Source organism: Pinus tabuliformis, chromosome 5_1, assembly GCF_031772625.1.
Source record: "Pinus tabuliformis cultivar Carrire ecotype Pingquan chromosome 5_1, CPIR1, whole genome shotgun sequence".
Classification (NCBI taxonomy): domain Eukaryota; kingdom Viridiplantae; phylum Streptophyta; class Pinopsida; order Pinales; family Pinaceae; genus Pinus; species Pinus tabuliformis.
Genome location: NC_142305.1, coordinates 398864047 through 398876633, shown reverse-complemented (window position 1 = coordinate 398876633; position 12587 = coordinate 398864047). Strand labels below are relative to the sequence as shown.

General features: G+C 37.4%; 1 protein-coding gene across 1 annotated transcript; it reads left to right on the top strand.

Moving 5' to 3' along the window:
• The first annotated feature begins 6383 nt into the window (after nucleotides 1-6383).
• LOC149165153 (elongation factor Tu, chloroplastic-like) lies at nucleotides 6384-7880 on the top strand. Its single transcript, XM_089432253.1, has one exon. The coding sequence runs from the start codon at nucleotides 6399-6401 to the stop codon at nucleotides 7869-7871; it is 1473 nt and encodes a 490-aa protein (XP_089288379.1). The 5' UTR covers nucleotides 6384-6398; the 3' UTR covers nucleotides 7872-7880.
• The last annotated feature ends 4707 nt before the right edge of the window (nucleotides 7881-12587 follow it).

Genomic DNA, 12587 nt, shown 5'->3' with positions numbered 1-12587 from the left:
CATGTGCAGTTCATGTAGAGCCATACGTTTCACAACCTCTACTTAGTGGAAGGTATGGAGAGTATTCATGAACCTAGTTGAAATAAAATTACATAAAAATAAAATTGGAATCACTTTCAAATAAAATTCTCCCTACTTTAAATTTTTTGTTTAATATTTATTTACTTAGGTTCCATTTAGGATTGAAAAATTTTGATTAGGTTGTTTATTTAATTTATGTTGCTATGGTTTAGTTAAATTATCTATATATAATAAGAAATAAATAAGATAATATTTTTTTAAGGGTTAAATTATTTCATTTAATTAGAATTAACAAATTCATTGATGGGGTATCTAAGGTTAACTAAATTACATTAATGTGAGATCATTAACAATATGTTAATTGATTACATCTTTCATTAACAAAATATTACTTAATTATAGATTTAATTAGTGTGATAATTAAGTTAGTTAATTTAATATTTAATTAATATTATATAATATTAATATTAATTAAGGTTATTGAAAGATAAATTGATGCTAGGAAGACGTGTAAGGGTGACTGGTAGTGCATTATAGTGCTCATTTGTAAGCGATGGTGATACAGGTTCCTTCAGCTACTGAAATTATCCAAGATCTTTTACTTCTGTGATGTCGTTAGAATTAAATTTAAAAGAGCATAAAAGAACATATGTGCATGCTTAAACAAGAGGAAACATGACAATGATAAAAAAAATCATGAACATGACACATTTGATAATGGAGTTCGTCCAGTGTGGACTACGTCTCCAGGCCCGGTGTCAAGATGGTGTTGCCCACTTCATATAATGCTGGTAAAAGATGATGATGTACATGGAAAAATCTGTCATAGCAAGTACATCTACCCTCAAACAACAACGGCTTTTCTCTCCATGAGACGTTCCGCTTACAAGAATTCTCACTCAAGAAGGCTTCCTCTCAGCATGATAAACTCACATGATCTCACACAATGTGGAAATGAGTATCCCTTCAACATAGTTACACAGGGATCTCAACAACAATACATAGAATGATAAGCTAAATACATCTCACATAATGTGGCAAAAACGGTCCCACAACATAACATCAAATTCAGATCTCAAAACATAATGCATCATCTCAACAATTATGAAGGAAAACATGACATGACTGATTCATGTACCTTCACCTCTGAAGTTGGCCAAAAAATGGAAGGCTCAACTGTAAAAAATGACTACACCACTGAATTTCTGTCGTCGAGAAGTGTAAAATCGACTATCCATTTGTCGAATTCTGACATTGTCAAAATCTGGGCCTATAGGAATCTTTTAGATTCCCCGTGATTCTCTAAAGATTCCCTTCTCTGGGTTGACTAGAGATATGCTGCCCAAATCATGAATCTTATCTACCCATCATGATCCTTGCGAGATTCTGAGACTTTTAAGTATAAAGTTGGTTGCATTCTGACTCTGGGGAATTTCAGCCTCCAAGGAATCTAAAAGATTCCCTCAAGATTCTTAAAAGATTTGCTCTACTGGGAATCTGCAAATATGCTGCTCAAATGGTAATTCTGATTTCACCATCAAGTTTCCTGTAAAATTCTGGTTAAAATCACTGTAAACTTCATATCATTTTGATAAAATGAAAATTTACCGCCCACAAAAATCTTGAGGCATCAAGAATATTCCTTGAGAATATGTCTTGAAATGCGTGCCAATCATGGTTCCAGGTTGGCACTGCAAATCACGGTTTTGCATAGGTCATAGTTCTGATGGCTCTTTGTTCCATCGTCCACTGCTCAAATCCGCTGGGTGCTCTTCCGTTCCGTCCTTTCTCGGTCCTCCTCTCGTCGAATGAGAAAGCACATGGTTTATAAAAAAACATTTCAGTGGATTAAACAATACAAGTTCATTTGGCCTAATGGTATTGGCTTACGGTTTGTGCGGCTGTGACCCAGGGTCAAGCCCTGCTCGCGCCACAAATACATAATAAAACTTTTCATATTTAAATCAATCGTTGGTTGGTTGCAATGTTTTGCAACATGGATTGCATGGTTCCGTTGGTGGCGGGGTTTGACCACCCGCCACCATATATATGGTATGCCGACAGTTGGGATGGCGGGGTTTGACCACTCGCCACCATATATATGGTATGCTGACAGTTGGGGTGGCGGGGTTGGTGGCCTGCCACCCCATTTAATTTTTTTTTTTTGTTTTTTAATGTTATAAAGGGTTCGATGGAGGTGGCAGGGGTCATGACTCGCCACTTAATTTTTTTTATTTTTATTTTTATTAATAATAGGCTATTTTTTTATTTTTGTCTACTATAAGGGTTATTAAACAAATTACGTATTCAACAAATTCACCCACTCTCAGGAGCTAGATTTCATGTCTCAGACTCGGTCAATTTGTAGGACCATTAAACCTGGCGCACATTGCAACTTTGACCAAAACTTTGACTAGCTCTATCTCCCTCATATGAGCTTGGATTTGAGTATCGTTCTAACTATTGGAATCAGGGCGACGAGCACTTCAATCTGGACCTAGTTCGAGAGAAATATGACTGCTTTTAATTTTTGAGTTATTCTGAGCCCTCTTGGACTTCTACATGTGTCTGGAGCCACCTGGATCAATCCTCCCCACCGAGGAGCTTTTGGTCCTACAAAATCATGAAAATAATCTGCAACTTCTTTGTACCTTATCTACACTACAAGTGTCGTGACAGGTCACCCTTCCTTCTCCTTCACCTTTTTCCTTCAGAGCCATAAGCGATGAGCTGACACTTGCACCCTCTGCAAACCTGTAGTACAATTCTGCAAATTACATGCTTAATTTACATGACCAACTCAAGCATCCCATACTTGCACGAGTTTATAACACATACTCTGTGGTCAAGTTTACATCAAAATGGAAATAATACCCCAGCTATGAAAACAAGGCCAAAATATCATTGTTTCTTCAACAAGTGATGGAAAACACATCATCATTGCAACACATGATTTACAAAAATAAGGCCAAACACTATTGTTTCTTTAACAAGTGATGGAAACACATCATCACTTTCACAGTTTAAAATGCAACACAAAATAAGGCCAAACATTGTTGCTGCAATAAGTATTGGAAAACACATCATCACTTTTACAGTTTAAAATGCAACACATGATTGGAAAAAATAAGACCATGACATTCTACTACACCTAGAAAATCCATCTCTCACTTATCAAAGTGAATCAGCCGCCTCCTTGTGGCGCATTTGCTAGTCGAACAACTGTTTCATCTAGTTCGTGCACGGATGCACAGTGAAGGTTTGATGCTACTAGAAAGATTGTTTAAAATCTCCTTTAGCTTACTTTGCATCCCTCTTCGCTCAGAGAAGCAGTTGTGATGATGATTAAATGGCAAGTGAGTGACATCGGGTAGTCTCTTTACTCTAACGTGTTTTAATTTAGTATCTTATTCTTCATTCTTCAAAACTTATTTTGAAACAAGATATTCACTAAACAAGAGATATATGATGAAACTTCATCTCTTATCCATAGTTTCCCTCTAGTTTCAAAACCCCTTTTTCAATAAAAAGCCTAATCAAGTACAACTTTGCAAGACAAATTTGACAAGATATCAACTTAAGTAAGTCGCATAGAATTTCCTCTTGGTCTCTTTTACTGAGACATATTTTCATAATTCATCTTGTTGTAGTTTTCTTTTATTCATGGTTTTTTTTTACCTTTTATTTTTTGTTTTCATTTTCTTTCGTCATTTGAAATTTTTGAAGTGCGTTGTTTTCACTTTTGCTTTGATTCGATTTTTTTATAGTCCCAAAATCTTAATGGATAAATTTATCTACGTAACACTAGTTGGCCTCTATGGGGAAATTTCTACTCTCTCTTTTTAGTAGGATTTATTTACTCAAAGGTCATCCATACTAAGTTCTCGCTTTTCTCGTCCATTAACCATCAACCATGGGTAACATTGAAGATTGTATTCATGTGGTATAAGTTCATCTTTATAAAGGAAGGAGTTGTCTCCATTCTCTGCTTTGAATCTCTCCCTTGCCCCTCCACATATTAAACCCTTTACTTGGGTAGATAAAGAAAATACTAGTGAGGTCAAACTTAACTAGTATTGCATCTATTAATCCTCTTTAAGTATAAATCCTCTAATACCACCATGCTTTCTTCACCCAATTGCTAAAAGCAATTATCCATGCATGTTAATCAAAAGAGTGACGTACCCACGGGGCTTTGGATTGACGGTGAATGGGTGCCTTGTTAAGGCACTCCTTGCGATAGGTCACCGGTTCAAATCCCCCGTGGGTACTTAGGTTAGTCTTAACTAGAGAAAAAAAAGAAAAAAAGAAAAAAAGAAAAAAAAGAAAAAAAGAGTGACGTGAGAAAGGTAAAAGCACTTATGTGTGGGAAGTGTGTGCAAACCCGTCGAGGCACTGAACAAGCTTGCTGGTATTGAGTCAATGCGTACAAGGTATCAAGACAACTTCGTCAAGGTACAAAAAATGCAAGCTGGCAACAAAGCGCTATCGAGTAAAAGAGGTGATTTCATTTCTAATAGATGCATACTAATCTTTAAGAGCCTCTTAGCTATCTTTACTATTCGGTAGTAAAGAGAACGTTTAAAAATAAAATTGTCCCTTACATTTGGGTTCATTGCTTTAGATTAGGCATTTAAGTACTTTAATTTTTATGAGCTTATCTACCTAGATTTCATCATTTGCAAAGTCTTTATCAGTGGACAAATTATTGGTTTTTGGTTTATAGGTAATTTGTACTTTGGAACAATGTTGTGAATCATGTGGGAATTCAATCTAGTAATAAGTTTCCCTATGGTCACTTTGGTATAATTTCACCATTGTCGAAGACCCAACTATGATATGTATCAATAAGACTACTCACGCTAGTGTGGGCCACATAGCTAGTGGAAAACACAAGGTTTGAGCGATCATTGGTTTATTGTTTTGAGCAAAACCAACTCACAAGTTGTGATAGGTAGTATATGTAGGACTTTGACTACATGATCATAATGACACATTCATTCTCATTTACTAATGATTCCAACTTCATATTCTTGAATTGTTTCAATTTACTCCACCTTACCACCTTGCCTCTCAGTGTAAGTGACATTGTTAATATTGATATGAGCAAAACTATGAAGTGTTATGATAATTTCATAAATTAATAGTGTAGACCCCCCAAGTTACATTGCCAACATGGATCCCAAAAAGCATGGAGCTGTTGTGAAGTAGTGTGACTATAGTGAGATTCAATATACACATGTATATAGGATTATTTGCAACATACATCCAGGATGATGTGAACACACATATTAAAATAAATAAATAAATCAAAAGAATATTATGTGGAAGAAATCTTAATATAAAAGATAGTATCACTACAATGGAATAACATCTCACATCATAGATAACAACCACAAGTCATAGGCAACCCAAAAAAGCATGATACCAACTTTTGTTTGTTTGTTTGTTTTTCTCTTAGCCATGGTGAATCAATAACTTGTTGGACTAATTTAGGCGAGGCCCATGATCAAACCTTGCCGTTGCCACTATAACACCAAAGAGTTTATCCAACAACCCGCAAGTCAAATATCCCAAAAACTTATGACTTAGCAAGAGCCAGGATTTCATGGATAAAGAAGAGCCTACTCCTTGAGTCTTATGATACCAACTTTTGTTAATGATGTTAGCATAACAATGAAGAAGGATATTATAACACCACCCTAAAAACTTACACCCCAAAACTAGCATCTCAATTATAAAAACTATTGATACATGTAATGTCTTATAAGCCTTCTTCCATCTTCAAATTATTATGCATAAAATTATTCACAACACATTCTCATAATAATATTTAATATATACAAAATTAAAAAAATATTGATGTATAATAAAATTTTAATATGAAAATCTATTTTTATAATATGAAAATTTATAACCTATTATAATCAATAATTGGTTTTGGAGTGTGACCTAAAATTGTTTTTAGTGCGAGTTTAATTTAATAATCACATTATAATAATTTTTCCAAAAAACTGTATTAATTATTACACAAATAAATAAAACTTCACCTCAAAACTAACAACAAAAGTAACAACAAAGGTATTGAAAACTTTTGAAACATCTAACATGCTCTTAAAAATAAGAAAATATGAATGGTTTGGCAACTCCTTATCCACATAGGCATGGAAAAGGCAAGCGAACGAGCGGTGTGGTGAGGCCTCCTTATCTAACCGAGAGGACGCAACATATCCACCTCACCCTCAAGAATATTCATATCATCATTTAATTTTGCTCGGACTACATCTACCGGAACAAGGGATAAGGGCTCTTCTTACATTCAGATTGCTGTGGCAGCAGCTCAAGAGGGAATACACAGTTCTCGAACAATTCAGACGATGGCAATGGCGACGGGGTTATTCATGGCAGCAACGACAGTTCCTTCATCTTCGTCATCATTGGCGAAACCCAGAGGGGAGCTTTCACAAGGTACATTCTCCGTCTCTCTAAAACCCAAAACACCGAATTCCCCTTATCTTCTTGGATTTTCACAGAATATTTCATATACAAACGCTTTCAAAGACCATTTCCCTTCCACTTCCTCTGTGAATACCGTCAAGTCGTTCCGGTTCACAGTCCGGGCGGCTCGGGGAAAATTTGAGAGAAAAAAACCCCATGTGAATATTGGCACCATTGGCCATGTTGATCATGGGAAAACCACCCTGACCGCTGCCCTCACCATGGCCTTGGCCTCCATGGGCACCAGTGTTCCTAAGAAATATGATGAAATCGACGCGGCGCCCGAAGAGAGGGCCAGAGGTATTACAATCAATACTGCTACTGTCGAATATGAGACCGAGAACAGACATTATGCTCATGTGGATTGCCCTGGTCATGCTGATTATGTGAAGAATATGATTACTGGGGCTGCTCAAATGGATGGCGCAATCCTAGTTGTGTCAGGAGCGGACGGCCCTATGCCACAGACGAAGGAGCACATCCTGTTGGCCAAGCAGGTGGGTGTGCCCAACGTGGTGGTGTTCTTGAACAAACAGGATCAGGTTGATGACGAGGAGTTGCTTCAGTTGGTTGAGCTTGAGGTCAGGGAGCTCTTGAGTTCTTATGAGTTTCCAGGGGATGATGTGCCGATTGTTTCGGGGTCAGCGCTCCTTGCTCTGGAGGCTCTGATGGCAAATCCAAACATCAAGCGAGGTGAGAATAGGTGGGTGGATAAAATTTATGAGCTCATGGCTGCAGTGGATGAATATATTCCAATTCCACAGAGGCAGACTGAGCTTCCCTTCCTGATGGCTGTGGAGGATGTTTTTTCTATCACTGGTCGTGGTACTGTTGCAACTGGGCGAGTCGAGAGAGGGTCTATTAAGGTTGGAGAGCCTGTGGAGATTGTTGGATTGAGGGAAACGAGGGTGACTACTGTGACTGGGCTTGAGATGTTCCAGAAGGTGCTGGATGAGTCAGTTGCAGGGGACAATGTGGGTATGCTTCTGAGAGGTATTCAGAAGGCCGATATAGAGAGGGGAATGGTTTTGGCAAAGCCTGGGAGTATAACTCCTCATTCGAAGTTTTCGGCAATTGTGTATGTGCTCAAGAAAGAAGAGGGGGGGAGGCATTCTCCATTTTTCCCTGGGTACAGGCCCCAGTTTTACATGAGAACTACTGATGTCACTGGCAAGGTGACTGCCATAATGAATGACAAGGATGAGGAGTCAAAGATGGTGATGCCTGGGGACCGTGTGAAGATGGTTGTTGAATTGATAAATGCGGTGGCATGTGAGCAGGGTATGAGATTTGCCATTAGGGAGGGGGGCAAGACCGTCGGTGCTGGTGTTATTCAATCCATCATCGAGTAGGCAAAGAAATGTCAGATTATTGGCTACTTGAAAATTTCTTGCACTTTTGTTGTTATTCGAGTCCATACTTTCTTTTGTCTGAAGTACAACATTATGCTTGGAGGTAGTGGTGACCGATTTTGTCACATTGACTGTTTCTCCACATTCATATATAGCTTTTTTGTAATGCTTTTAAAGCAGAACTGGAGACTAATGTTAAATGGGGTTTTTTATCACCAAATAAAGTGCTAAATCGTAAGAGTGAGAAGGCCATGCCAAAGTTCTCTTTGAAGTCATTCTGGATGCAATGAGTTACATATACTGATGACTCTGCTTCATAATACGCAGATTTGTTGTCCTAGACTAGCTTGGATTGGTTAGTAATGGCGTGATTGATGTTTTTCTGTTTTCATGTAAATGGTGAGCTTATGTTTACTTATAGGCTCTTTTTCACTTGTTTTTTTTAAGCGATCGAATTAGCCACTCTATTCAATTCTATGTTGTATTTTCAGCTAGAAAAGTTTGGGCAAGTAAGGCACTGTAGTTTAAAAGGTAGATTGAAGTTAAATATTTTAGTCAGGAAACGGTTTGGAAACATGAATCCATCAATAAATATTTTTTAAAGGTAAAGATATCCAATTATGCACTTTGCACCAAGTTTGTGTCATCCACTATAGATGTAATAGTAGTGGGTAAGCCAGCAGCAGTCAGATGCAACTCTTTTAGTAAAGGTAGCTAGAATTGGACCGATAGCAGTCAGATCCTCATACAGTAGGCTTAATGCAATTCGAATTAAGGTTTTTTGAAGGACAGACAACTGTCCATCTTGACTTCTTCCATTAGCTTCTTGCATTAGTAGGCCTTTTTTTGTTTCGATAGGATGCTGCTTGACTGGATTGGTACCTGCTGAGGTGGTTCTTCCTTGTTTCTCTTTAATTGGACTGTTATACTATCATGGTAGCCAATCTTTTCCAATACCATTTCATAGAATTATTCTGTCTCTGCATTGTTCCGTAGAATATTATCCCAAGTGTTGACTGAGAGAAAGTTAAAACCTTTAAAATATTTGGAGTCTTCGTTGTTTTTGGTGTATGTGGGTATCTACTGTATTGTGCGCTGAAAATCTTAGTGCTGCCATACTTAATGCCGGGGTGAAATACTTTGCTATGTCCAACAAGATTTACACAAGCTTGAACTAGTCATTCTAATCATTATTTTTGATACTTCTGAATCATGATGTTGCATCTGTGTTGTTTTGTTAATTTTAGGTCATTCACGGATACAAATCTATGGTGGTGCCCCTAGTTGTTTCTAGATGTCTCATGAGATAATAGTGTGCACTGTTAACACAGTTCTGGATTATTATCATATAAGGCAGTAATGAACAGATAGTGGAAACAAGTTTTGCAAGACATCCAAATAACTCTTTATGCATATTAAGATGAACTACAATTATAATTGATTAGTTTTTGAAGATTCAGTGTCGTCACTCTAAGTTTTAATGATATATCACGTAAAATAGACCTATTTGGAATCTTGAGGTTGACCAAAGGAAATCCAAGATCTTGCTTTAAGGAAAATTTTAGTCATTTTTTTCATTGTTTTATTTTTCACACAAACTGGACTCCATTGGAGAGAAAACATTTCTCATTAAATATAGTATAAAAGAAGCAAGACTGATCACTGATAGATGATAATTATTAAACTTCAAAATGAAAAACCCTGCTAATCACAATTTTGATATCTTTGTAGTAGTAATGGTAGTGTCACTAGAGTACACTGAATTTTATGAAACGTAATATTGAGATGTAACCACGAAAAGGCTCATCATTGGAGGGACTGAAATTTGAATATCGAAGTGATAGACGTAGGAAAGGAGGGATCAATGTTTATTTGCCTGAATTTTTCTGCTACTATTAGCTGGGGTCTTTTGCAGGAAGAGATCTTTTTATGTGTTTTTTTTACTCTGTTATGTTAAGAGATAAATTCAATTCAGGTGCATAAGTCTTGGTAGCCTTTTCAGACTTCTAATTATAGATATCATGACTATGGAAGGTGTTCGAGGCATTTATATTTCTTGCGGGATGCTATATCCATTGTTGTAAACTTGAGAAGTTACGAAGTTTGTTTTGGAGTAAAAACTACAAAAGCTTTAGTGCATAGAAAAACATTATGTTTACTCAATCAAAAACTGCAGGTAGTGTAGTGGAGGTCTGTCTCCTCAGGTTAGGGATAAATTTTCACCCATATATTCATGGTGCAGTATAATGTTTAGGAGTTAATGCTTGTATATGAGATTGGCCCTGTTTCAAGCATAGTTTTAAAACTCCGACTCCGACTCCGACTTGGCCGAGGATAGACTCCGACTCCGACTCCGAAACGGTAATGACTCGGCCGGCTCGATTTCAATGACTCGGTCGTTGTAAAAAATGCATTAAATATTTATTTTTTTAATAAAAAAAACATAATTTTAAAGATTTTAAACATGATTTTAAAGATTTTCATTCATGTTTCCAAACACACAGCATTATAATATAGATGGAAGACAACATATGATCAAAGTAGGCTCATGAACCAATCCATTATATCAAAATGGTACCCAATGGCAATACATAGTCAACTATCATACATGATCAAAAACTCAAAACAAAAAACACATAACCAAGGAGGCTAGAAATGGCCTCTACAACAAAAGTAAACTGTGACCAGACTCCAGTACTAGTACTACAGCTACTGGCTAGTAGCTGCTGCCAGAGGAGCCAAGATCATGTCGATCAATCTCTGGATCATCATCAGAGTCAGACAGGGGGCCCCATGGCTCCTCCTCCTCATCATCATCTCCAACTGCAGTTGTAGAAGTGGTACCACTAGCAGGCTGTGCAACTGTAGCAGATGCAAGCTGAGATAGAGTAGATATGCCGCTGCGCTTTTGTCGTGGCTGAGCAGAGGAAGCACCTACAACTAGAGTCCTTGCTGGCTGTGAGACTAAGGCTGGTGGATTGGGATCTGCATTCAACTGAATAGCATGTTCAAGTTCAACTGATGTCTCGATATCTAAATCTAAATCAAGATCCTTATCAGGATCAAACTCTGCTAGACGACTCTCCACTACCCAATCTGATGTTGGATCAATGTCTTCCAACACAATGGGATTTGAATCAGGTCTTTTGTTCAGCAAATGGTTTCGTCTAAGCCGGAGGTTGTATTGGACATAAACTAGATCATTTAACCGTTTTTGATCCAAACGGTTTCTCTTCTTTGTGTTACTTGGGCGCAGGAGCGAAAACGGGAGCGGGAGCGACATTTTTAGAAGCCCCTGGTTTGGGAGCGAATCCCAGAGGAGTTCGACAACCAATGTCACTAACATCAAGGTACATAGAGGGATTGGTGCTCTTGATTAAATATGAGTTCCATACCCTAATACATGACAAAATTCAATGAAAACATTGCAATCCTCCAATCCTGAAATCCTGAAAAACTGATAAGTCTGCTGGATTTTGAATGAAATCTAAAATTCTACTTTCTCCATATGAAATCCAATGAGGCCGAAACCACTCTCAAACATCCTGAGTCATTTCATGGTAATGTTAAAAATTTAAGTAAAAGTGACATTCTAAGGAGAATGTCACTTTTACTTTAAGAATTTAACATTACCATGAAATTTGAATAGCATATCAATAGTAGAGAGCATTTGAGCGTGTTAAATAGGGTTTAGGAGGGGGAAATGGACCCCAAATAACATTTAGCTAATTCATAAAACACCTTGAAGTCCAAACCAATCAGCAAACCCCTTAAACTTTCATTAAAATAATGTTAAATCGCTGTTTTAGTGGGTTACGGGCTGCTGTTTGTGACTCGGCCGAGTCAGTACGGGAAACGGCCGAGTTGGCTGAGTCATTCAATGACTTGGCCGAGTCATGGCTGACTCGGCCAACCAAGCCGTTTTTTGTACCGAGTCACTCCGGAGGGCAATGGAACGGACCAACTCGGCCGTTTCCGTTTCGAAACGGCTGTTTTTTAAAACTATGGTTTCAAGTACTTTTTGAATATTACAGGACTAAGACGGCCTTGAACCAAAAGGTCAAATGTGTTTGACGTTTGATTCAGGTTGACCTGGTATTTTGGTCAAGTTATGAAAATTACTGTGAAGTAGATTTTGCTTATATGAAATCATTTTGAAATAATATTCTCAGAAGTTGTCTGGAAGTTAAAAAAACCATTTTTATTTTCTTTTGAAAATGCAATCTTCAACTTCCATGAAGTTAGTACTTTTTTTATTAGGTAAAATCACGTTGGCATAATTGTTTTGTCAAAATAAACAATCTCTAATTGGCATGGATGATCTGAATGCCCAGGGGCATTTGGGGACAACAATCCAAACACTGGGTTTGAACTGTTATGGAGGAACCATTTGTCTAGTCTTGCACATATGTAACCCTAACAACCACCAAGAACACAAAATGTGGGAGCAAGAGCACGAAGAATGGAAACAGTACAAAAGATAAATTTAAAAAAATGAAATATAAATGATAAAACAGAGAATATTGTCAGAGAAGATAAACCCAAAACGTGACATAGAAACAGAGCATGAACGGTGAATTTTAAGGAACACAGTTTTTAACTGGAGAAATGCTCTCAAGGAATTAAACTCCATAATGGTATTAATGCTGTGGTTAAAAAATAAACCCAAAATGTGACATAGAAACAGAGCATGAACGGTGAATTTTAAGGAACACA